The sequence below is a fragment of the Chlamydotis macqueenii genome, chromosome 5, assembly GCF_036417535.1.
Source record: "Chlamydotis macqueenii isolate bChlMac1 chromosome 5, bChlMac1.mat, whole genome shotgun sequence".
In the NCBI taxonomy this organism is placed as follows: domain Eukaryota; kingdom Metazoa; phylum Chordata; class Aves; order Otidiformes; family Otididae; genus Chlamydotis; species Chlamydotis macqueenii.
In genome coordinates this window covers 24,625,693-24,649,762 of record NC_141560.1, presented here as the reverse complement: position 1 = coordinate 24,649,762, position 24,070 = coordinate 24,625,693, and the positions used below count along the sequence as shown (strand labels likewise).

General features: G+C 45.8%; 1 protein-coding gene across 6 annotated transcripts in view; it reads left to right on the top strand.

Moving 5' to 3' along the window:
• ADCK1 (aarF domain containing kinase 1) overlaps nucleotides 1-23,855 on the top strand; it is a 79,680-nt gene extending 55,825 nt beyond the window's left edge. For 5 of the 6 annotated variants that reach the window (XM_086748935.1, XM_086748929.1, XM_086748930.1 and 2 more), the window contains exons 6-11: nucleotides 2,347-2,505; nucleotides 5,665-5,781; nucleotides 16,935-17,084; nucleotides 17,297-17,515; nucleotides 21,225-21,418; nucleotides 22,877-23,855. In XM_086748935.1, the coding sequence (XP_086605061.1) occupies nucleotides 2,347-2,505; nucleotides 5,665-5,781; nucleotides 16,935-17,084; nucleotides 17,297-17,515; nucleotides 21,225-21,418; nucleotides 22,877-23,048 (1,011 nt within the window). In that variant the 3' untranslated portion in view covers nucleotides 23,049-23,855. The remainder of the gene's footprint in view (nucleotides 1-2,346; nucleotides 2,506-5,664; nucleotides 5,782-16,934; nucleotides 17,085-17,296; nucleotides 17,516-21,224; nucleotides 21,419-22,876) is intronic. The other variant, XM_086748933.1, reaches the window with a different exon arrangement.
• Nucleotides 23,856-24,070: the final 215 nt, after the last annotated feature.

The following is a 24,070-nucleotide window of genomic DNA, read 5'->3' as shown; positions in this document are numbered from 1 at the left end:
TTTGAATCTGAATATTTATTTTGAACTCGTAGTGGAATAAATTTTTGAGTTCAATAATGATATCCCAGTAAGATGGGATATGTCTGTTTCAGTTCTGGTTTGAGAACAGAGAACTGTTTGAACTGGCTTTTGGTCCAGCTGTGTATTTGGATTTGATTCAGGTCCTCTCCAGGACTGACTGCAGTGGTCTGCCCAGTGAGTTTGCTTTTGTGAGTCATCACATGCACAGCAGTTCTCAGGGAGCTTATGGCGTCCTTCACTCCTGCCCAGGACAGGATGGCAGAAACTAAGTCAAGGAAGAAGGATGTCCAAGGTAATGAAAGACTGTAAGACCAGGGCTGTAAAAGGATCGTGAATGAATGAGCCAAGAGCTCACAACATGACACATGCAGTCTTGTTTTTAAAGGGTCTTTTTGTGGAGTGTTGGCTTACATGCATCATCATATCCTTGTGTGGGTCTACTTTGTGTAGACTGCGCTGAACGCCAGATTATGTGCACTGAGATTCTGGTCCTTTAAGAATCAGACAGACATTGCAGCTAGGTAGGATGTTGATTTAAATATTGATGGAGATGGTCTTATTTAGAGACCGATGGGAAGGAATCTGCATGGGAAAAACTAGATGGAAAATTCCTAAATTCACTTGAGGTTTCATAGCATCGGTGCTGACACTTTAAAATTCAGTACAGCATCTGATAAATCCAGAGAGAGATACCTCACTGCTCTTCTTAGATCATACTTATTTCAAGACAATGTATTAGACAGATGTCAGAAAAGGCACAGGCCAAGTACTTGTTAAGTATGTCCCTACTGATGGTCAAGTTGGCAAATTGATCCCAAGTAGCATTTAAAGAAAGCAAAAAACAGTGCTTAAATTTTCTCACATCGGGCACCAATGAAATAATCCTGCAGCCCCTATAAAGTTTATGTACACGTTCATGAAGATCACTGGTTACATTTCATTTGGGTGACATAAATTTGAAAGGATTTATGCCTCTAGATATAACAGTAGAAAAAATCATTCAATAGTGTCTGGAACCTGGTGATTACATTTTTAAAGGAACATTGAGTTTGGAGCTGACATTTAGATAAGAGAAGTAGAGACAGGTAGAGAGCAAACGTTTTCACTCAGCTGAACAAGAGCAGTGGTGGTTCATAAATTTATTTCTTGTCATACATTTCAATGATAGCAGCTTTCTGTGTGTGCTTTAAATGTTCCTCCTGCAGTGCAGGAATTCCCGCCTCAACGGTGGAGATCTAGAAAGGGAAACTGTCCAGGAACACACACTGACAAGTCTGTTTTCATTTTCAGATGGATGTATGAGAACAAGTAAGATAAAGACAGCAAAGTGGATTGCATTTTTATGTTTTATTCTTGTTTTATAACTCAAGTGGTTAAGAAAAGCAAAACAAATTATTTTCCTTAAGATGCTGTCCAAATTGTCAGCGTGTGTAAATTTGTGGCACTGGTTGAGGAACTGGCTTTTCATTTGAACAGAAAGCACGCTTGGCTGCTGTGCAGCTTTGATTATGCCATCCCATCACATAATCTTGATTTTCTTCAGGAAGGACTGCCCATTATTCACCCCTTAAATGTTGCTTTAAGCAAACGTTTCCAGGAACTTTTTGGCTGAGCTTTTCAAGGCCCAGTGCAGCTGAATGCCTTTAAGAAGAAGATGCCAGATGGTAGATATATGATACTTACTTAGGAAACACCACCTCAGCATTGCTGAGGATGGCTGTGACTGACACAGAGGAGCAACTCACCCTCTGACCCCCACCAGAAGTGTCCTTTAAGGATCTGTAGCCTACTACCTGTATTCAGACTCCACTGTCTTCTCTGAACTGCCCAGTGGATTTTCTATGCTAGTGAAATTCTTGCTTGGCAGTGGAAGAAGTAGCATAGAGGTGACAAGTCTTACTTTAGATCTTCCTCTTCTGCAGTATCTGAGGGCTCTTTGAATGAAGCCAAACAGTGACCTGTAGCGTTATAGGACTCAATAGAGAGTCACTCCTGGGCCATGCCCTTGGTGAAATCTGGCCATGTGGTCTCTTCGCCAGGGCTTTGTTCTCTCTCTCTGGCAACAGGCAGCTGGGCTCCCTTTGGTGTCTGTGCCATCATTTAACTCCTAGATGTGCCCATGTGGAAGGGCAAGCCAAAATTTGTGTTGCACAACCAAGGCGTGACACCATGTGTTGTGTCTGCAGGAACCCTACAAGCACTTGGGGTGCAGATTGTTTTTTTTGACTGTAAGTTACATGGAACAATCCTATCAAATCAGCACTGTGTGTAGCTGTGCGGCTTTGGAGCCAGGATGCAGCTGATTGCTTGTTTCCTTGTTCTCAGGTTCTCCTCTTTGTTGTGAAGCAGATCTTTCCAGATTTTGAGTTCATGTGGCTGGTGGATGAAGCTAAGAAGAATCTACCGTTGGAGCTGGATTTCCTCAATGAAGGCAGAAACGCTGAGAAGGTTGCTCATATGCTCAAGAATTTTGACTTCCTGAAGGTGAGGGAACACATATTTCCATGTATTTATATGCATTAATAGTCTCACTTTGTCCATCTTGTGCACCTCATTCACCACTTGGAGGAACCATACAGCAGGAGAATGGAGTTCAGTCCCTCTGTTTTGTTCATCCTAGACTGCTCTGCTGATAAGGACCAGAAACTGCTCTGAGACATGCTTCCTCCTTGTTTGTTTCCTACTGTAGGCACCATATGTTGGACGAGAAGTGGTGGCTTGGGGCCAGCAATCTCTGGAGCCTGCTATTCATTTTCCCAAACACTATTTCTGAACTTGTCCAGAGACCTGTGAATTTTATTCTTTGCTGAGCCATCTGATGGTACCTTTTCCTGGGCTTTGTCTCAACTGAGGGCAAGAAATGGACATGAAACAGGAAAGCTAGACTGAAGCTGATGATGTAAAGTAGGATTTGATACCCCGTGTATCTCAGCAGGAAGCATGTTCATACAAATCTTTCCTTCTGCAAAAAAAGCACATACTCACTCTGGAGTTGAGGGTGCATCCTGCATACACATCTGTGGCTAATGTCTTCATGTTACCATCATACATAAACTCAGCTGCTCCTATATTGTGCTTTTCCCCACTGACACTGTTATTCCATCTCTCTTGCTGCGCACTGACCGAGGTCACTGGCAGGTGTCTCAAGTACAACCAGACATGTGCACATCCTTTGCAGACAAAAGGTCACATCTTCAGACTCGCGTGTGCACAAGTCTTTTGCTGACATACCAGAGGCACAAGTCTCCACTGTGTGCATTCTGGAAATACACAAATATGGTCAAGGATACGTAGTGCTGTGGGCGCAGTCACTGACATAACTGCATTTGCACATGCACGAAGGCAGCAAATACACACATCAAAATAAGGTTTTCACCTCCTGTTTGCGCAGAAGTCCCAAGATGGAAGTGACAGATGTCTCAAATGAGGTGAGTTTTTGTTAGATTTTACAGGCTGATCCATCCATTTTCTCCTTGCTTCCTCCATGCAAGGGCTTTATTTCCTTGTCACCTGACTTCAGGTTTGGGGCAGCCCTTTGGGCCCAGTGGCAGCAGTGGCCTTCCCGTAGACACAGATAGCTGAAAGCCACCAGGGCTACAGAAGGCCAAAGGCCAATGATTTTGCTGAGTGGGCGCTTATCAGAAGTGATGCACCTTGGATAGCTGTATCTGTTGCAGCTGTAACTAGGATACTGTGAAGTCAATCCCCATGGAGACGGCCAGTCACTTTCTTGCTGGGTTAAGGAGCTATCAGAGTATCAATATGTGTAACAATAACAAATGGCTTGAGATGGCTAAATAATGGATCCTCCCGTCTGACCTGTCGATTCAGAGACATGTTCATCACCCAAAGGCAGCGGAAGAACTGGGCTCCTGTATCATTAATTTTCCTAAACATGCTAGAAAGCTGAGAAGTAGATTTTGTGCTGTGAACCTATTTGAGCTTTTAAAGCCTGAGATAAATTGCTTCCATGCACTAGCATTACAGCCAAACATCTGTGAGTAATTAAAAAAATCACTGAAGAATTTGTCTGTGAGTGAGAGAGGCATCTCTGAGAGCATGGATAGTGCTTTACAAGCCCACTGACTTGCCCCTGTAAATCTTGAGACAAGAACGAGCATCTTCTGAAATGATCTAAAGCAGCAGGGATCAGTGAGCTAGATGGGGTGGGGAACTATTAGTTTTAGAGCTCATTTGCTTTCTCACCAGTCTGACTGCAAAGAGTGGACATCTAGATAAGCTGGGAAGGGTGCAAGTAAGTGAATCCCCCATGCCCATAGTGGATCCCTGGCACCAAAGTCTATGCAAGGATAACAGGCAAAGTATTCCAGGGGTGTTGAACATGGGGACTGAGGGACATTAGAATTGCACAGCAAATGAGTCTGTGATCTAAAGAAGCACACACATGATAAGGTAGAAGTGGGTGACATTGGGAAAATGGTCTCTCTAGGACAGGGATAGTGGTGGGGGCAGACAGTTTGTGATGGACTGAGACACTATCAGTAGTTACAAGCAGAGTATAAAACAAATGCTGCTTGCTCAGGAGTTACGAGGAGCTATGGTGGCCTGGCTGGTTCAGCTGGCTTTGGTCACACTAGATGGACAACACCTCTTACCTCTTCCTGTCCTGCCCCAAGGTGCTGGACCCTTGCAGTGTGCGAGTCCTGAGTCCATGGCTGAGTCAAGCAGGTGAGGAGAGGAGGCTGCACAGCTCCCTTATATCTTTGGTAAAATGTACCTGTGTGGCCTCACCTACGTGCAAAGGCAAATCTGGACAGCTTGGGAGATTGGTCAGCACAGTGACGTGAGGAATATCCAAAGAGAACTTCAGCAAAAGGACTCTTGACAGTAGGGACTTCAGCATGGAAAGAATTTGCCTGGAGAAGCTGGAAAAGGGGGAGCCAGCCTGAGTGGCGCCTGCGTCACTGCCTCCCTGGGTGACACTGGGCTTCTTACTGGTACCTCACTCAGCTTGATTTTCTGCAGATTGAATGAAAAGTGCTTTGACATTTTATACTTGTTACTGTGTCACTTTGGCGATAAGTTAGTTAAAGGTCTCCCAGGGTTTCTGTGACAAGGCTCTTATTTGTGACACTTGATTTTTCTCCCAGTTCAATTGCAGATGGCCTAAGTGTGCAGGGTTTGTCATCTCAAAGGTGTTTGTGTTCCAAGGGGCACTGGAGAGAAACAATTTATGACGATGACTTATCATTTTTAGAGCTGCGTAAGTGGGCCCTGCATGTAGGAAATGAGATGTGGTTCCTGTGTAAAGAAGCTGAGTGGATGATTCAGGAACTTGCAATAGGTGCTAGTTAACCAGCCCAGCTAGAGGAGCTGCAGAGCAGATAAGAAAGCTCTCAGACATCAATGGGAGCAGGAGGTGCTCAAAATCCTGTAGAGCATGGCCAGAAATGTTGCACAAGGACAGATCCTGCTGCTGTTGAATTGGTGTCTTGTCCTTGCGCACATTGCTACTGTCCTGAGGAAGAGGCTAGTAAATGGATTTACCTCCCTTGTGCACAGGAAAAAAACAAGTCCTCATTTCAGCCTCTTCCATTTTTTACTCCTTTTCTGGGTTGTGTGATATATTCTCCTTGCTTTCCCAGCCTGTTGTTTGACCTAACCCATCTGTTCCTCTTTCAGGTCCCGAGGATCTACTGGGAGCTCTCAACAAGGCGCGTCCTTCTCATGGAGTTTATGGAAGGGGGACAGGTGAACGACAGGGCCTACATGGAGAGGAATGGCATCAATGTCAACGAGGTAGTTTCTCAGCCACCTCTGAATTGGGCGTGGTAGGCAATGCAAGACTGGAGTTGACATCAGCTGTCAGTGATGCAAAACAGAGGCTGACAGGAGGGGGCAGAAAAGGGAGCACATACAGATGTGAACAGAGCAATCAGTCTGAGAGGTCTCAGTTCTTGTGCTTCTGGGAAGAGTACATAAACACTTTTGGGAAACACTCTCCTATAGGCTGCACAGTTAGAGAGATCTTCAAGGAGACAGATAGTGAAAGACAACCATGCTCTTATATTACATAAACCCATGGTAAGTTCCAAGATGGCAGTTCCTGTTATCCTAAAGGAACAACTTCAGGTTCTAATTCTTATTGTCTCTCTTATTTCCCTCTGTTTCTTCTATGTTAACTTTCTTCTGGCCAAATGCATGGTATGTAGCTTTTCTACCCCAACAGCTATTGCCTTATGCAGGAGATATAAATCACAGGTCTTATATGATCACAGTTGTTAGAGTGCAGCAGCTTCAGACATGGTGCTTTGCATAGTATTCTGACATGAATTGTTTTCTTCTGTTTTACAAAATCTTCCTTTTTCTTCTTTGCAATAGTTTTCTTCTTTGCTTCCTGGTCCTACTGCTGTGGAGTTTTGTAGTCCTTCATTAAACAGCTGTCAGATTTCATCCCTACAGAGAAGCTACATTTCCCTGACGAGTGAGATAGTTTGTATGTGTGGCATGAAGTCAGGAGAGCACTTTGGACTCTCTGTGGCTGAGAGATGCTTGAGGAAAAGAACATATTACTTCCCAGAAGGGCTGAGAAGATGCTGGGGTAAAGGGTTTTGAGCCATTGTACAGTGTGTCAAGCCTCCCCTCCCAGTCAGTGAGTGCTGATTGAGGCACTGCTGCTTGCCTTTCCCCTATGCCCTATCGATGAGCCTCAAAGCTGCACTTGGTTGACTGGCTATCAAATAGCTACAGCATAAGTTATACTTAATTTGTGCATCCACTTACCTCTGAAATCTGAACATTTCCTCACTCTCTGCTCTTCCTCCTCTCTACTTCCTTTCTATCCATGGCGAAGTTCATGTGGCATCAGTTAGAGACATGCCAGAGACCTCTCAAGAGAGGGGAAATGCGAGTTTGGTGTGCCCGACAAGGACAGAACCTTAAGTGTGTCTTCTCAGCTGCCTCATAAGTCAGCATGAAGCTCTTTCTCTGCCTAAGGAGCTCAGTCAAATTACAGATGGAGGACTGAGTAACCTGCCTGTTTCTCTGCCTGTTTCTCATCACCTCTTCCTCTGCTCTTGCACCCCACAGAAGTCAATGAGATATTTTCTAGTAACCTTTGCAGGCAGAAAAGCGGGCACCTTTTCATGTGTTTCTCCATTGAAATACAAGAAAGGAAGGTCTGAGGTTAAAGTCGGTTTTGAGACTGTCTTTCCATTGTAATTGTAATGAACAAACCGAGGTCGATGAGTAATAGTGAATGATGCTCTTTTCCCTGCAAGATGTCTGGTCCATCTTCATTGAAGAGACTTCTTAAATGAATACGACCTCACCCGTAGATAGTGCATTCTCTCTTCTTTCACATCTTCATCAGGAAGAATTAGGAGCATTTGTGTCACTGGTTTTCCTCCACCCTCTCACCAGGGCATCACAGAAGTCACTGTCAGCTGATCAGAGGTAGACAGGATTCCTTCTCTGTGTCTATTTTGTACAGCTGATCTTTCTTTACTTACCATTTACCAAGGTAAGTGCCCCAATGATGCATCTAGTCTGCAAAGAGCACCATAGCGTGACTCTGCTACTATGAGAACATGGTAGCTCATGGACTTTGCTCAAGAGAGATTTTAAAAGCCTCATCCGTGGCAGAACACACAATCAGCACTCCTTTCACCTGGACAAGTTATCTAGTCAAAAGCAAGAGAATAGTTTCTTTGAGTGAGTTTATCCTATCCTTTTCTTCTGCTGCAAAGGCAGAAGTGAAATCTAGCCCACAGCACTCAGATACAACAGTGCATATTCCGTAAGTCTTGAAATAGTCAGAGAGGCTTGTTTTGATGCATTAGCAGGAGGACTCTTGAGAAATATGTGCATTCAGATTTTGAACTGGACTTCCTCACAGTTCTTGGACAGCAGATCCATTCTGAGATTGAGGTAGCTAGCATAGTGTAGCTCCCTGGGACTTTGGTTACTTCTTTGAATTTTCTCAAACTGCTGGAGATAGCAAAGTTGTCTGGAGAAGCCCAGGGAAAAACATTCTTTGCAATCTTCTCTAGGTTTCACCAGGCAGTCGGGGTGGAAAATTCAATGACTTCAGCCTTTCAGTGGGATATTTTGCTGTCACGGTGTGCCAAATAAGGTAGAGAAACAGCTAATTTCAGTTTTTCTAACTTGTATAGGCTTTTGCTTGCAACAGGAGAGATTTAGCGTGAAAATTCAGCTCATTTTTTGCTCACTCTTGCCTTTGGGAAGGTTGTTTTGTGACATCTTGGCACAAGAGGTTCCATGCAGCAATGAAACCACATATTTTGCTGATTCTGAGCTGGTCTCTAAACAATGGCTAAGATGTAATTTTAAAAAAGTTGTCAACATACTTCTACTACTGCAAAGTATAAACCTCAGACATTTCTGGCAATCTGTCAGGTATAGGTTGTCACTCAACTCAGTGGCAGGGCTGGGTTTCTGCAAACTCTCTCAGTGCCTGCGCTGAGCTGTTCTTTCATCCTTTTCTCTCCCTACTCCCTGAAATTAATGATTAACTTTTACTGATTGCCAATAAAGCAACAGTAGAAAGGCGGGAGTACTGAGCCTGTCAGAATCATGTGATGAGGAACAAGGTCTGTTATTAAGGCCACGGTAAGATGAGGTGCACATCTCAGACCTCTTCTCTGGCAAAGTGCAGCAGAAGGGGCCAAATATGACCAAGGTCCGTTATCAGCTGCTGCTATTGATGCTGTGGGTAAAGAACTGTTTGGCATGGTGGTGAAGTGAGCAAAAGGCAGCAAACACTGAAAGGAGCGTGAGGGAAGGGGTGGCAACCCAGGTTTCAGAACTATGACATGGCTTATAATATACAGCACTTCTGGCTTTCAAGAGATGCATTAGCTCCCTATAAATCACCTCAGTCTGTCTATCTATCAATACCCTCTATCATCTTACTCCATTTTGTTTTGCTGGGCAGAGGAAGAGGAGTCTTCACTAAGCAGGATTTCTCGTGTGACAATGCAGCCTTGAAAAGCAAGCTGAGCCTCTCTTCTCTAAATGGAAAGGATCCCTGAGGTGAAAGCTCCCTTCAAACCAGGTTACTGACATTTACTTAATACTGTCTATAGCAGGATTATCATTAAAGCTGCCCAAAAGCACATTAGTCTCTCTGGATCCGTCCAAGCGCTGGATTGTAATGGCATTTAATCAGAGAAGGCTTTGATTTCTAAAGACAAGTGCAAACACTGAAATATCTGCCTGCGGAACAGTTACTTATTCATGTGCGAGTGTAGCTGAGGATGAGCATGCAGCAAAGATATTGATAGTTGCAGGGAAGCCCGGAGAGGGAAGTTGTCACGAAATGAGCTGGCGTGAATTTTGAGGGAAGACTAGGCCATGGCAGGGTTAAGAATGGGGCCACCTGAAAATGGGGCTGTTCCTGTTTCAAGACACAAGAGCATTTACAGTCTTGCTTGGGAAGATACATTTGGAAGAGGTGGGTAGAGCAGGGAAGGGAGGAAAAATACAGTGAGGGGCGCTCAAGATGTTTGTAGCACACTTGTATGCAGGAGGGAAGGAAGGATAGAAAGGCTACTTAGAGCATGGACTTCTAAAGAAGATCCCAAATGGCACAGGTGCTCCTTTTGCACCCATTCTGATTTTACCTGATTCATTTAGAGAGACCTTGTCTGTATACAAATCTTAAGATTATCTCTAATCTGCTGCATGGGTCCTCCCTGTCCCTCCTTGTCGATGCTCTGCCTGTCCCCACAGAGACTGCTGGATGAGCAGGCTGTGGGAGCTGTGGAGATTATAGACGCACTTGTGGCATGTGCTGCACTGCCTCCAACTAACCAGCCAGCTCAGGTAGCCAAGTGGAGAGTCCCCCATGACTGCCCTGGCTTGGTCTTGAGTCAGAGAAGAGAAACAATGCCATGTACTTCAGCTCACTGAGAGCCTGGTCATGAGCTGTGGATGATTCAGAAGTCAGGAAGGTGTTTTGTCCAGCGAAGAAGTGAAAGCAAACAGCTAAAGTACTTAAGATGAGCTACTGTGCACAATTATTGCCACCTGTCACACCATCCTACTGTGGCTTTTTGCTTCCTTCTGTTACTAAATGTGTTCTGCACTGGAAAGGTATCTCTTAGCTCGATAAAGAGCCCAGCTACCTTCTCATGGTTGACAGCTTTGCAACTTGAAATATGCTTTCAGTGTGGAATTTACCCTTCTGCCAAGAGTCAGGAGCTGCTGCCTTGTAGCTGCTAAAATTTAAGTGGGATTTCCCAGAGTGGGATCCTTTTGTTAGCGCAAGCGTGGAAACCTCTTATGTCTTAAGTATTTGTGCTTATAACACTCAAGTGTTAGATGAAATAGAGCATGGAGAAGAACACTATTTCAGGGGAAAATGGCTATTCTTGCTCTTTGCACCTGATAATTTAGTCTGGGGAGAGGTATCTTTGCAGATTCTCCTACATTTCCTCTTGTCTGAAGCGTAATGAAAATTCACAAGGCACTGGTAAGCAAGGATAGTGACCTCCAGCATTTCCAGCTTCTGAACTGGTGCAAAGACACCAGGTAGAAGAGTTAAATTACATATGAACCCATTTCTTACTGAAAATCAGTCTCAAGCATCAGTGTTGATCAATTGCTTAAGTCTTAGCAAGATACTTCACATTAAATCCAAGTAAATATGACTACATTTAAAGCCAAGGGAAAGTGATCCCCATGGCTATTTTGGATCTGACAGAGATGCGAGAAACAAATAAACAACGACTGATCTTCTCTACCTGCGTCCTTTTGAGAATCTGTAGAAACTCGTTCCCTGCACGGATGAGTCAGACTATTTCTCCCCACTTAAATACCATGGAAGATGGGGCATTGAGCAGGAAAATAATTTCCTCAGTCCTCAGCAGAGAGTATGGAGCATGCTAGGAGTACACTCCAGGTGTCCTAAAAACTGTTCCTGTATCTTAATGACATTGTGCGTGTCCAGACATCACCTTGCTGTGATGCTAGATCAGTGCATAGTGAAAGTACTGCATTACAGAGCACTGTGTTTTGATCCTCACAACTGAATCACAGAGGGCAGAGTGTGAAATCGGATCTCTTGTGTGTGACCATCCTAATTTGCTATGGACAAGAGCCATTTCAGAGCAGAGACACGGAGCAGGCTCCAAAATGTGGTTATTCTCCATCTGCACCCTTTCCTAATTTGACACCAGTTTAATTGGGCAGGATTGCCTTGGCAGGATTAAGCAAACCCTTAGATGATGGCTGTAATAACAACAACGAAAGAAAGCAAAACCCCAATACACTCCTCAATCCAATTAACCTTCGATTAAGGTTCCAAAATCAATGCTATTATTTTGGCCTGAGGAGGTAATATTGAGCCCTGAGAAATGAGCTACACGATGACCTTTACTTTTAATGAGATCAATAGAAGTTAGTGTCGCCATCTCTTAAAATAATTGGCAAATATTACAGCCAAATTAAGGCCAGAGACTAGTATCTGCTCCTGATCTAAAGAGACAGTCACAGATGGAGGTGGGATAGGAAGAGAGGGTGCCCTATGAGGCAATTTCATCTGGGACTTATCAGGGGCAGGCGGTGAGATCAGCCATACAGGACCATGTCACAGGATGGGTTTTTTTTGCTTTTCTTCTTCATGTCAGTTGGGGGCATGGATCCGGGACGGCTCCGGCTTGCTCACAAGGCCAGGAAAGTATCAGTGACTTTCGCTGGATAACCCAGGCTGGTTTGTTACATTGCAGCTACCCATGAACATGATATATGTGCCATCTTTTTACTGTAGGAGTATTCATGAGCTCAAATTTGCACACATTCTTTCCTTTCTGAGAGGTTTCTTGCTAACTGTTGCATGTTGGTGTTTGTAAAGATAAGTGTTTGTGATGGACTTCCCAGGGTTTTGTTTTTGTCAAGTTGCTCTGTCAGCTGGGTGTGCTCATTTGTTAAGAGGAGAGTTGCGTACCAGGAGTTTGCTGCTCTGGGGCTGTGTGCAAGGAAATATAATGTAGGTTCATCAAAAATAGTTCCTAGTGGATCATGTGAGGGTCCAGATTGTCCAGGCTTTCAAAACTGATGGCAGCAACAATTTGCAGCTGTGTACATATACAAGAAGACATATATCACCCCTGCTACCTATACTGCAGCTTGGGATCCTCTAAATTAGATGGCAGAAATGCAGTAGGTGTACTTGGTAAAACACTTGGGACTGGATATGAGTCGGTTAATTAGAAAAGGTGGGGATTAGTAGAGAAATTGCAAAGTAGGTAAGAAACTGATAGAGGCAGTGGTGGAGAGAAATTGCTATAGTGGAGTTTTGTGAGGTTTACTCTTCAAACTGATCTTAATAAACTCAGTGATGACCTCAGCCCAAACAGAACTATTTGAAGGAGGCTGTTGATGACACCGAGTTGGGAGGTTCTGTCATTGTGGAGGAAGACCAGAGTAGCAATAGCACTTGGTGGCCTTGAGGACTGAAGTGACAGAAAGGGATAAAAATAAGCAATACTAAGTGAGAAGCCATACGCTTAAAAACTAATAAGAAGAGCTTCTTAAATATGCTGGGAGTTTCTCAGAGCAAAGTGACATATTAAAATTAACTTCGGGGTATTAGTCAATTGCAGGGTAAGTGTGTGTTTCTGGTACAGTGCAACTGTGTAAAAGGCAGATTGACTCCTAGAACACATCAGATGATAAAGGAGCATCCTGTAGAAATGGGGCAGTATTTATGCTCATAATTATCTTACTGGTGAACACACTGGAGAGTAGTAAATACTGGAGAGGGAAGGAACTAGTTAAACTCTAGGGTTATGTTGGCTAAGGAAGTGATTGAAAGTGGACGTCATTAAAATTAGGCTGGGGTTTGTGGGAAAGGTTCTGACCATGTAAAGAGTGAACTTTTGGAACAGCCTGCAAAGTCATGTTTTCTGTCTTATTTATTTCCAGTGAACTTGACCAGTTTATGGAGAGAGTATGTGATACTGTGCAATAACAATCCTTAATGTCTGCACTGCATTCTTACTTCCTTTTGTACTGGCTTGTAACTCACGTAGGATAGTTTGTGACATGTAGCGTCCTTGTCATATTGAGTATATAAAATGAATTTCAGGTGCTTAGTTTGATGAAGAGTTACTCCAAGTCTGGCTGTTATACATCTATCTGTCACTCATTTGTTTTTACCCAGGCTGCTGACTCTCCATTTCGTCATCTGCAATCTTTTCACTCTTCAGCTACATTTTTTTCAAAATGAAAACATTGGGCTGGAAATGTGCGGTTTGCCTGACACAGTGTCATGGTCATGTCACGTAATGTGGCAATGGCAGGTTGCTATTTGCATTGAGTGTTGAGGCCACAGGCTCACTTGGTGACTGTAGTCATCATGTTCTACTGCAGCAGAGACAGACAAATTGAACTTCTTTTAGGCAATAACACACCTTCTGGGAACAGGCAAGGACACGCCTCTGGCCAGAGCCAGAGCCTGGTGTCATACTGACATCTCAAGCTCAGCTCTGCTTGCTGACTAGCGTAGTTTTTTTCATGTGTTATGCCTAAATGATGCCATTCTTGATTACACCCCCTTCTGCCTAATTGTATTTCTTGTAGCACATCCACTGCTATGAGTGCTTCTGCTTCCTTGCTATTCAAACCTTCTAACATCAGTGGACTGCTGCTCCTTCTGCCATTTCTTAGCCAGCTTCGGAATCTTCAGCTCTTTTAATCTTTTTCCCAAGTAAATTCCTCCTGCATCTTTATTTGCCTTCTCTGAACTCACTCTGTATAGTCTGCATCTCTCTGTTAATGAGGTGTCTGGAAGTGAATGCAGGATTCCAAGGGTGATTATTGTTTTTTTATGTTGTAAAAAAGGGACAATGCTAGGGGACCCTGGTAATGACAAGGACCTCATTGTGCTGGATGATAAACAGGGAAAGGAAAGATGACCTCTCCGTGTCATAACAAAATGCCTGTGTGTTTACTTTGGGCTTTACTTCTGTAAATCACTGCAACCTTTTGTCTAATTTGTGTTGCACCTTAACCTCGAGGTCTTACACAGCCTAAATGCATGCTGTATTCCTCCCTTCTCCTGAGTAGAGGTTTTCACATGTTTGTTTTCTCATTTCACCTAACTGCATTCTTCCAAAGTGAATTCTGCATATGGTATTTATCCAGTGGCACTCTCAATAAGGGTGGAATAAAGGCCCATAGTGATGGGGGACAGTACTGGAGAATTAATGTTTCATGTTTTTCTCCTGAAATTTTTCTCAAAACCATGAACTCCTTTTGTCTGAATTATAATGATAGGTTGCTATTCACATGTTACACTCTAAGCCCTAGAAATATAACCTTCCTCTTTTGTTTAGAATTCAACAGTGTTAGTGTTTTCTATCTTAATTTAATTTTTATCCTATTTTAGAGTTTTGTCAACAGACAAAAATATACAAAAATGTGCAGCACAGCTCCATCTCTTACACTGGATATTTTTTTTTTCTGAAAGTAGAAAATGTTTATATGCTTATATCATAAATCCCTGTAACATCTCTTCTATATGCTAAATAAATTATACAGAATGCGTTCCTCTTTCTTAAAGAAGCCATAAAGTCTAGTTTCAATGAATTAACTGCTGCAGATACTCAAGGTTACACGCTGGGGAAGAGGTAAATATAAGTACAGCAGAGAAGGGAGAGAGGATGGGGATCTTGCAGTGAAGATTGTTTTGTGCCCATGACCCAGCCTATGGGTCTGAACAGAGCTGTGACCCCTCTGTTTTCATGGTAAGATGAATCCCGAGCTTCTTTTGTGTTGCATTGTGGGCTGCAAAAGGCTATGACCACAGATCTGTTTAGTAACCTGTCTGCTGATGGTGACTCAGGAGGGGAGATCTTCCTTCCACCTGGAGCCTATGGCCATACCATAAGATGCTGTTATGAGAGTGGCATAGATAAATTGGTGAGAGGTGTTTTTGTTGGATCCTAGGATATTTGAGATTGGAAGGGATCTCAGGAGGTCTCCTATCAAACCTCCTGCTAAGGCAGGGTCAGCTATGAAGTCAGACCAGCTTACTCAGGGTGTTATCCAGTCAGGTCTTTAAAACCTCCAAGGGTGGAGATTGCACAACCTCTCTGGGCAACTTGTTCCTCTGCTCGACTTTCCCAACCGCAGCACAGAAGGAGAATCTGCTCTCTTTGAAGCAGCCCATACTCCAGTGCCCCAAATTAATAGCTTTCCAGGCTTTAGCCATGACCAACCAACAGGTCTGCAGAACTGCTAGCCCCTGTCTGGACTTGGGTTTAATGGGTATGAGGCATCATGTTGTGCCCTAGATTGTCCCCAAGTCCTCATCTTCAATAATTCTGTGCTTTTTCAGGTCCCTGGCGGGCAAACAGCTGAGGCAGAGAAGGCAAAATGCAGTTCACTCAGTGTGTGCATAGGTGTCGTGGTTGATGCTATGACCAATCATGATGTCCAAGTTCTTTCCTCCTGGTGTGCAGGTCCCTGGGAGGCTGTGTGAATGAGTGACTGGCTTAAAACAGACTATCTGGCATATCCTTGGACTGTCAGCAAGTGCTACTCAGCTCTTCTAGGAGGTCACAGCGCCTGGTCCTTTCCAATTTTAGAGCTTATTGGTCTAGGAGACCTATAAGGGTCACTTTTTTGCTCCAGTGATCTCTGCTGGTGACTCAGAAGGGAAACAACCTGCCCCTCAGTTGGTACTTACACTAACACCTATGTGGCATTTAGGGAAGCTGCACTACAGAATTCCCTATCATTCAGCAGTGGCTCTAGTTCCCACCTGAGGGACGGAGGGTTGTCCTACCCGGTCTTAGCTCTATCCCTGTGGGAGCTCTGTGGGTTCCCGTTCTTTCTTCTCATTTGTAGTTACTTGGACGCTATTCATAATGAACACTCTTCTCAGAGGTGGCTGCATTTCAGAGGTGGGTGAAGCAAGCACTTCCCTGGCTGTCTGGTTTTCTGCAGGATGACCTGTTGTTAGTCTCCCTGTTACCTCTTCTACCACTTCTGCTTATGGGGACAGCTGCCTGTTTGCTGCTTACCCTGTAGGGACATACTTGGGATCATTTATAACAATTGTCTTTTACTTGCTTGTTCAGCATTCCACTGTGGAGCACCGTGCTGCTCTCTGATGTCAGGGAGGGCTGGTGGTGGGATGTCAGGGCAAGGCTGCCATGTTAGTGCATGGTGAGGGGTTGATCCCAGGCCATGGGGATGCTTGCTTGCTCATGGGAGGTTTTTAACTTCAATAACATCTCTTGGTGATAAGGAGCAGCAGCATGGAGGGACACAGCAGTGACAGGATGATTTAAACAGCCTTGCTGTGCTGCTTCATTTTCACAGACATTGCAAATCAGATTAGCATGGGTCTGAGGAAAGGAAGGGGGAAAGTAGGGGACAGTGTGATGGAGGGAGGCGCGAGGGAACCCATGTTCACTCTGGTAAGCAGATGGACAGGCTCAGTCTCTTCCCACCCCATCTCCACTGGGTCCTGCTGCCATCCATGGGTGGAAACAACTGAGTCTTCCTCCAAGTCGTCTCTCATCTACTCCAGCAGCTCTTTCCATGCCTTCCCTGTGAATGTCTGTCTGCTTCTATCTGCTGTCTCAGTTCCTTCTCACTACCAGAAAGCCCATTCCTACCCACAGGTATTTTCTCTTTTTCATGCCAGCTAAGTGTCCTTAAATAACCCCTGACCCCACAAACACCTTCATGGTGCCTCCTGCATGGATTCTTCCCTGAAAGCCCTGGATCACCCTGCGGTAGAGGCCAGCAGCCACTGTGCATTTGTCAGTGTCAGGAGCTGCAAGAGCTCTGCATTGGGACATTGGCACGTACCAGAACTTCACTCCCTGCAGTATTGGCACATGGGGGCTGCTTCCCCTCCCCAGCAGGCACCTGCTGTGGGTGGCAGTGTGTGACCATCTTCTGTCTCCTCACAGATCTCTCGCAACCTGGGGAAGCTCTACAGCGAAATGATCTTTGTGAATGGCTTTGTGCACTGTGACCCGCACCCAGGCAACGTGCTAGTGAAGAAATGCCCAGCTTCTGGCAAGGCCCACATTATCCTCCTGGACCATGGGCTCTACCAGGTATGTAGCTATGGGGGGCTTCCAGGGCCTTGTGAGGCTGCCTGTGGGTGTTAGGCACACCCAGCTGCAGCCTTGCCCCTAAGCCCCTGTGAATACACTTTTCCTATTACTCCCATAACCCTCCCGTGTCCTGGCTCTGAAATGGGAGATAGGGCACAGCTAGGGGGCACAAGGCTTTGCCCCATAGTTCCCTGTCCTCGATGGACTTCTAGGGGCCGTGTCTCCCTCTCCAGGTGCTGAGCGAATCATTCCGCATGGACTACTGCCGCCTTTGGCAGGCCCTCATCAAGGCTGATATGAAGAGGGTGCAGAAGTACAGCCGGCGGCTCGGGGCGGGAGATCTGTACCCTCTCTTCGCCTGCATGCTGACTGCCAGGTCCTGGGAGTCTGTTAACAGGGGCATTGACCGGTCGCCAGTCTCAGCCAGCGAGGTAGGTCCTGTGTGCCCTTCCTGTCGCGTGCCCTTCCCTCTCCTCAGGTACCTTCCTTTGTTGTAACCACTCACACCACTGATACTGCAGTGACGCTGGGCAGCTCTGTAGCAAATTCGATATTGGTAGCTGAGCTAGAAGAAGCCAGGACTCCTTCTGCAATGTGTTTTATAGTGGCTGAACTTAATTTCCTAGTTTCACTTGTCATGGCCTGCTTAAATTTTGTATAATATTTCAATGGCTAAGTGTTCAGCAGTTCTGGCAGGGGAAACATTTGTAGATTAGCCTTTTCTTAAAAAGGTGTTGAATGCAGCTGTGCAGGGAACCATCAAGGAGGATAGGTTAAGGTAGAGGAGACATAAAGGCTTATCAGGAAGACATGAGAAGGATAATGCATTATCACTATTCATGTAAATGACTATCAGCACTGATACAAACTCCTAAAAACCCTTGGAAATTACTTTCCAATCAGAAACCCTATTAACTTGGAGTCAAGGTTGCTTAACTGCAGATCCTGTCAACTCAATCACTACAAATCTAGGAAGTTGCCACTTAAATTCTCCACCCTTTCCTATCCACACATGCTGGGATCCTTCTCATATCTCCTGACACTCCTGACACACACACGCTGCCTTAGGAATAGTCGCAGCCCCTGCCAACTGTGCTGTTTTTAGAGATGAGCATACAGTGATGTGATTTCAGCCAATAGACTTGTCTCTGTAGGTAGAAACATGTTGTATCCTATGTTTTTATCTCCATGCATTTGTAGTAGAGAGGAAGAAATTCATTTAAGTAGAGTTATAATATTGTCCTGTGAAATTCTTTTTGGGAAACTCCTTTGAGTTGGCATTTCCTTTTGATGGATGTGGCAGAATCTGCTGCAGTGGATTGCCATTATCCATAGCAATGAGTCGGTAAGATACCTTGAGTAGTGGACCACTCTGCCCCCCGTAATTTGATTGCTTCCTACCTGAGGTAATTCTCTGCCTATCAGAAATAATATAGTGACTGTCTAGCATATCTGTGCTTCATCTGGTGAGTTCTTGAGCTGATAGCTCCAGAAAAAAATTCAGAAGCACCAAAGTGAGTTAACACAGAGCTGTCTCCAATACTACAAGGCCAGTGTGGAATCTGAGCTAATAAGCAATGTTTATCCTAAACTGGCTTGTGGAGGTTATACCAGAGGTGTAACTGCAGCCCTTGTGTGGGCTAATGAACTTTGTCTTTCAGTTGAGTTGCTTGTATGGAGCCAACTCTGTTGTCTTTGCCTTCGTGACACAATTAATGCTGAAACTGGATAATCCTGCAGCCGATAATGGGGAGCTGAGCGGATTTGCTGTGGCATTAGGAAATGAGCTGCTGCTTGCCCTTAGTTTAGAGGTGAATTTGAAAGATTGTATCAGCAGCAAGAGCCAAGTGCTGTGTAGGCAGGTACCATCAGCGCAAAGCTCTGGAGAATGTGCTTGAGGGTGTATCGAGAGGACAGTAGCTTGTGAGACAAGGAAAAAACCCTTCTGAAGCAAAATCTTAGCCAGTAGTGCTGTGTCCAGTCTCTGCATCTTGAGAAAGGTTTGATGAAACTGGAGAGAGTCTGGTAAGAAGCTAGAAGGACTAGTGGTCAAGCAGATGCAACCCATGACGTAAGTCTGAGCAAGTTAAGGCAGAAAAAGTCTAGAAAAGCGCGGGTCAAGAAGAGTCATACTACTGATTTTCAGATCTGTCAAAGACTCCTGCAAACAGGACAAGAAGTAATGAGTTTAAATTCAGCTAAGGAGCTTGGAGTTAAACACGAGACAAGCCGGATCTAACGGCAAGGCCAGTGAAATGCCAGTGTGCATGGTCTGGGCAGGCTGGAGTCACATCACTGAAGAACTTCAGGAGCAGGCAAGGCAAATGTGAGAGGATTGCCATAGGTGTAGTTCTTCCTGCCTTAAGCCAAGGCCAGGCAGCTGACTGCTCAGGGTGGCTGCTAGCCTCATGTCATCTGATTTTATGATTGTGTTTTGCTACATCCTGCAGCAGCCTCAGCAACTGCAGCCAAGGGGCTTTTCTCAGGTCCTGTGGCATAGCTCATTTCTTTATCTGTGCACAGGCTTTGCCCTTGACAGAAAATGACAGTTCTAATGACAGATCCTGTGTTTGTTTTGTGATGTGGACAAGCAGCTGGAGCTAAAAATAAAAAGAAAAGAAATGGAAAAGAAAATCTATGTGTGGAAAATAAAGTAGCCTCTGCAGTGATGCTGGCTAGGATAAGAGATAAGGGAAAATCGGGAGGAATTTTCTGCCAACAAATAATGGAACAAAACATTCAACATTTAGAGGAGCTAAACGTCTTCTTGCTGAAGCTTTGTGCCTGTGGTCAGTGATGGGGGCAAGAGGACACAAAGATTTATTTGTCAGCACCAAAGCAACCATGGTGGTGTGTGAGCTGTATACATCTCTGACCATCACGACCTGCACGCTTGATTTGTGCAGGTCTGTTCCTTTGTAATAAGTCTGAAGTTCACAGAGAGCGAGTGTGAAATCCCATATTGTGAAATATAGACCGGCCATCCCTCATTCCAGAGAAGAGAAGGTTTTAGAGCTGTTCTTTCCGTTTCCCACAAAAGAGCCTCCATCCTATAAGAAGTCATTTACTGCCCTCTGCATGTGTCCTGCTGGATTCTGGACATTTCAGATATTCCAGGGATTTCTATTTAGATTTGCTGATTTGTTTCATGGCCTCTGTAGGAAGAGGTAGGGACACAGTATGCATGTGGGATCAGCTCCACACCACACTGTCCTGCATTTACTGGATGATAGAGGAACTCTCAGATCTAAAAAGAGGCAGAAGAGTGGGGGCTGGTTGTCTTGCAAGTTCTGGTGGCTCATATTTGAAGGGGAGCCCATCTTAAGTGGCTCAGCCTGTAGCCCATCAGTTATCACTGGGATCTTACTGAGGGCAGTGTATTTGTTGTAAACTGGGGAACCAAGGAACATGAAGGATCACCGTGCGTCTGCCTTGGTCTTACACTCTTTACTTAAGCGTCTGCTGCTGGCTGCTGCCAGACAGGTTATGGGTGTAGACAGACCCTTAGTCTGACAGATGACAGTTTTTGATCTTTAGTCTTTTTTGACATTTAATGGCATAATGCTTTCTCACCTTTGCTGAGCTGTGTTGAGGACAGAGGATGAAACTAGGCCTTGGAAACAGCTTCATCAGAATAGCATAAAGCCATCAGTTGCATGAGACAGCAAGACAAGGAGCAGTCTGTTTGTCTTTGGAGCATGCCTCCACCTTCCTGAGCAGTCCTGTGCCAGCTGCAGCTCTGCCAGCTGTGGGGCCGGTGAGGTGACACTCAGTCAGAAGGCTGCAAGGACAATAATGCGACGTGGTTGCTGCGGGCTGCGTGGGGCCGAGAACCGAGATAGCAGTGAGCGCCCTGTTCTCCTGAGAGGCTATTGATCCTGCTGGTGAGGGGACGGGGCCTTATCTCACTGAGGGGTAGGTGAGATATGGCAAGAGTGATCTGTGACTGTGCTGTGAGTGCTTGGGACAGCCAAGCGTCTACAGGAAAGCAGGACAAAGAGCTCTTTAGCTTCTGGACTAGACGTGGTCTGGAGAAACACTGTCTCCTCCTGCCAAGTCTCTACTGCATCTGGTCGTGGGTTTCCCATGCACTCTCAGTTTCTCTCTCCTTTCTCTCTAACATGACCTGGCTGGCCGCAGGATGTGGAGATCCGGTCCAACGCTGCTGCTTACCTACCCCAGATCACCCAGCTCCTCAACAATGTCCCCCGCCAGATGCTGCTGCTGCTGAAGACCAATGACTTGTTAAGGGGGATTGAGTCAGCCCTGCACACGCGGGCCAGTGCCAGCTCCTTCCTCAACATGTCTCGCTGCTGCATCAGAGCCGTTTCCACGTGAGTCTCTTCTCCAGGCACCAGAGGCCAGATGTGGAGCAGCAGGGACTGGCTGTCCCTGGGGGACAGGAGCCAGGGGCGATCTCAGGGCCAGCAGGCCAGCCAGGGCCCAGTCCCACAGTAGCTGAGCAAGGCAAGCAGGACAGACCCTGAGATGGTGGTCAGGTCCAATCCAAAGTCCATATCATAATGCAACATCATGGTGACAGGGCAGATCTAAGGTCAAACCAGAAACTCAATCTGTAGATCAGGTCCAGTGGTTGTCAGGCAGGTCTATGGTGACAAGACAGGGCTGAGGTCAAGCCAAGAGATCAGAATGTGAGTTGAGGTCCAGGTCAAGGGGCTTCTCAGCAGGGCATGAGCTGGGGACCATTACTCCTCTGGTGTAGCTCAGGCAGGGACTGAAGGTGCAGGCCTGAGATTAACTGAAGCTTCTGGGCCTGTGAGCAGAGGGTTGTGGGAGGTCCCAGGCTAGTCAGGGCTATTAAGGCTTATTAGAGTCTCCCCACTCAGGGCCCTGACAAGGCCTAATTTGACCTCTTGACTTCTTACTCTTAGCTGTGGGCCTCTCCCCCTCATTAGCCCATCTGCTGTGGTCCTACCCTGGCTCAGTTACACGTCTTAGCCTCTGTCTGTGCTGTTCTCATGCTCATCAGCCTCTCCAGAGGACAGATCTGTCACGCTGGGGCTGGAGACCGGGATGGAGTTGGGGCCCTTAGGGGTAAGGGTTTAGGGTTTGGCCCCTCCTGCTTGACTTCCTGCCCATTACAGGCATCACTACTGGGAAGTATTTGTGGGTAAGAAAGATCTGCAGGTTCACTGCTGCCAGTGTCTGCAGCCTGACTGAGGGGCTAGGGCTGACTCTGAAGATCAGACTGTTAAAAAAACAGGAGTCATGCAAGTGATTTCCACCTGTGGGTCCTATGAGTCAATGCAGTTGTGCCTCAGATTCCTCCTCCTTGCAGAAGAAATAACAGTTATTTCTCTGGCTGATGAGGGACCTACGAAGCCCAGTTAACCTCTGCTTCCAAAGAAAGGCATAGAATTACTTTTCCTGGAATCGGTGTGTCAGGATTGCTGGACTCTTACAAGTGTGCTACTGGGAAGGGCTACAGAGGTGTGCACCTGTCCCTGCCAGCTGAAGTGAAGCTGGGAATAGAAGCAGAGGATGCCATGGCCCAGGGTCATGATGCACAGTGGGGAGACAACCAGGCTTACAAGGGCACAGGCTATCTCTTCTGCCAGATTCGTGCTAGGAGGACAGTCCCCAGCTTCCCAGGAACATTACGTGGGGAAAGTCCCTGCTCCCAGGGGTTCCTACTGCTGGTGATTCTCCAGACATGGGATGTTCCCCTCCCCTGGGGAGGGTCAGTTGTACTAAAGATGTAGGACAGGCCTCCTTCCCACCGGGCTGCATCCTGCTGGATGGATCTAATGGAGCTGTTTCTCTCATTCTAGGTACCAGAGGAGCAAGAGTCACTCGCTTTACAGGAGGGCCCAGATCTCACTCACAGAAGCCCTGAGCCTGTGGCAGATCAACTTGTATGAACTCTTCCTGTGGCTGAAGGGGTCCCAGCTGGGGAACTGGGTCATTGCTCTCCTGAGACGGTTGCACCATTCCACGTACTGACATGAACTTGCGGGAGAGGCCCGGGTGCTGCCTCCCTCCCTTCTGCTCTCCACAGCACATTTACTTTTCTGGCAATTCCTGTCTATTCTGTGGGCTATTTGTGAGTCTGTTACCTGCTGCACTGTCCTTGCCTGTTACAGCATCAGCTTTCTCTGTGGCGCTGAGAGGTGGAGTTGGTACCAGAACTCTGCTGTTTCATAGTTTAGGAAAAGGAGGTGTGGGAAACCATGTGTCAGGAAGGGCAGGGTACTTTCTTTCCCCATCTGAGCAAGGGAAATTCCACTCAGATTCCAGTGGGACAACACTGGAAGCAAAAGCCTCTCCTTGGCTTTCTTAAAAAGTTACAGAATTTAAGAGAATCCCAGCCCTGCCTAGAATGCCCCAAAATGATTCTTAGATCCTCAGAGAGAGGTGCTAAGTCCCTTTTAAAATCAAATAGGGTTTATATTAGTTTTTGCAGTCTCCTTAGTCTCATTTCTGTTCAGATGTGCAGAGAGTTTCTCAGAGGAGTGGAACATTGTGGAGAGCTGGCACCAGGGAAAGGGGACCCTAATGGTGAGAGTGGTGGACTGGGAGTCCGGCTTTCTGAGGTTTGTTTCCAGTCCTGTCTACAAGTGCCTCTGTGTTTTTGGACTTTTCCTGGCCTGTTTCCTTGCAGGTAAAATGGGGGAAGGGGACAGTGGTCCTGCCTGTTTTCTGAAAATCAGGGAATGCAGGAGGAATGACAACTCAGGGTTCTGAAACTGCTGGTAATGTATGTGTACTGTACAGTACTGCCACACAGCAAAATAAATGTGTTATATCGAAGACCTTTGGGGAGGGATGCTTGGCTGTGCACTCAGGGTGAGGTTTGGGCCTCTAACCTTAGTCCTGTTTCCATTTGTTTGCTGAGTGAGTGATGCCAGGCAGTGCTGTTAACTCCTTACAAGCCAAGTGAAATGGCTTCTTGATCCTTCCTCTTCTCAAGAGGCTTGTTCCACATCTGGGTCCTCTGGTGCTGTGTCAGGTGTGTGTGGGGATGG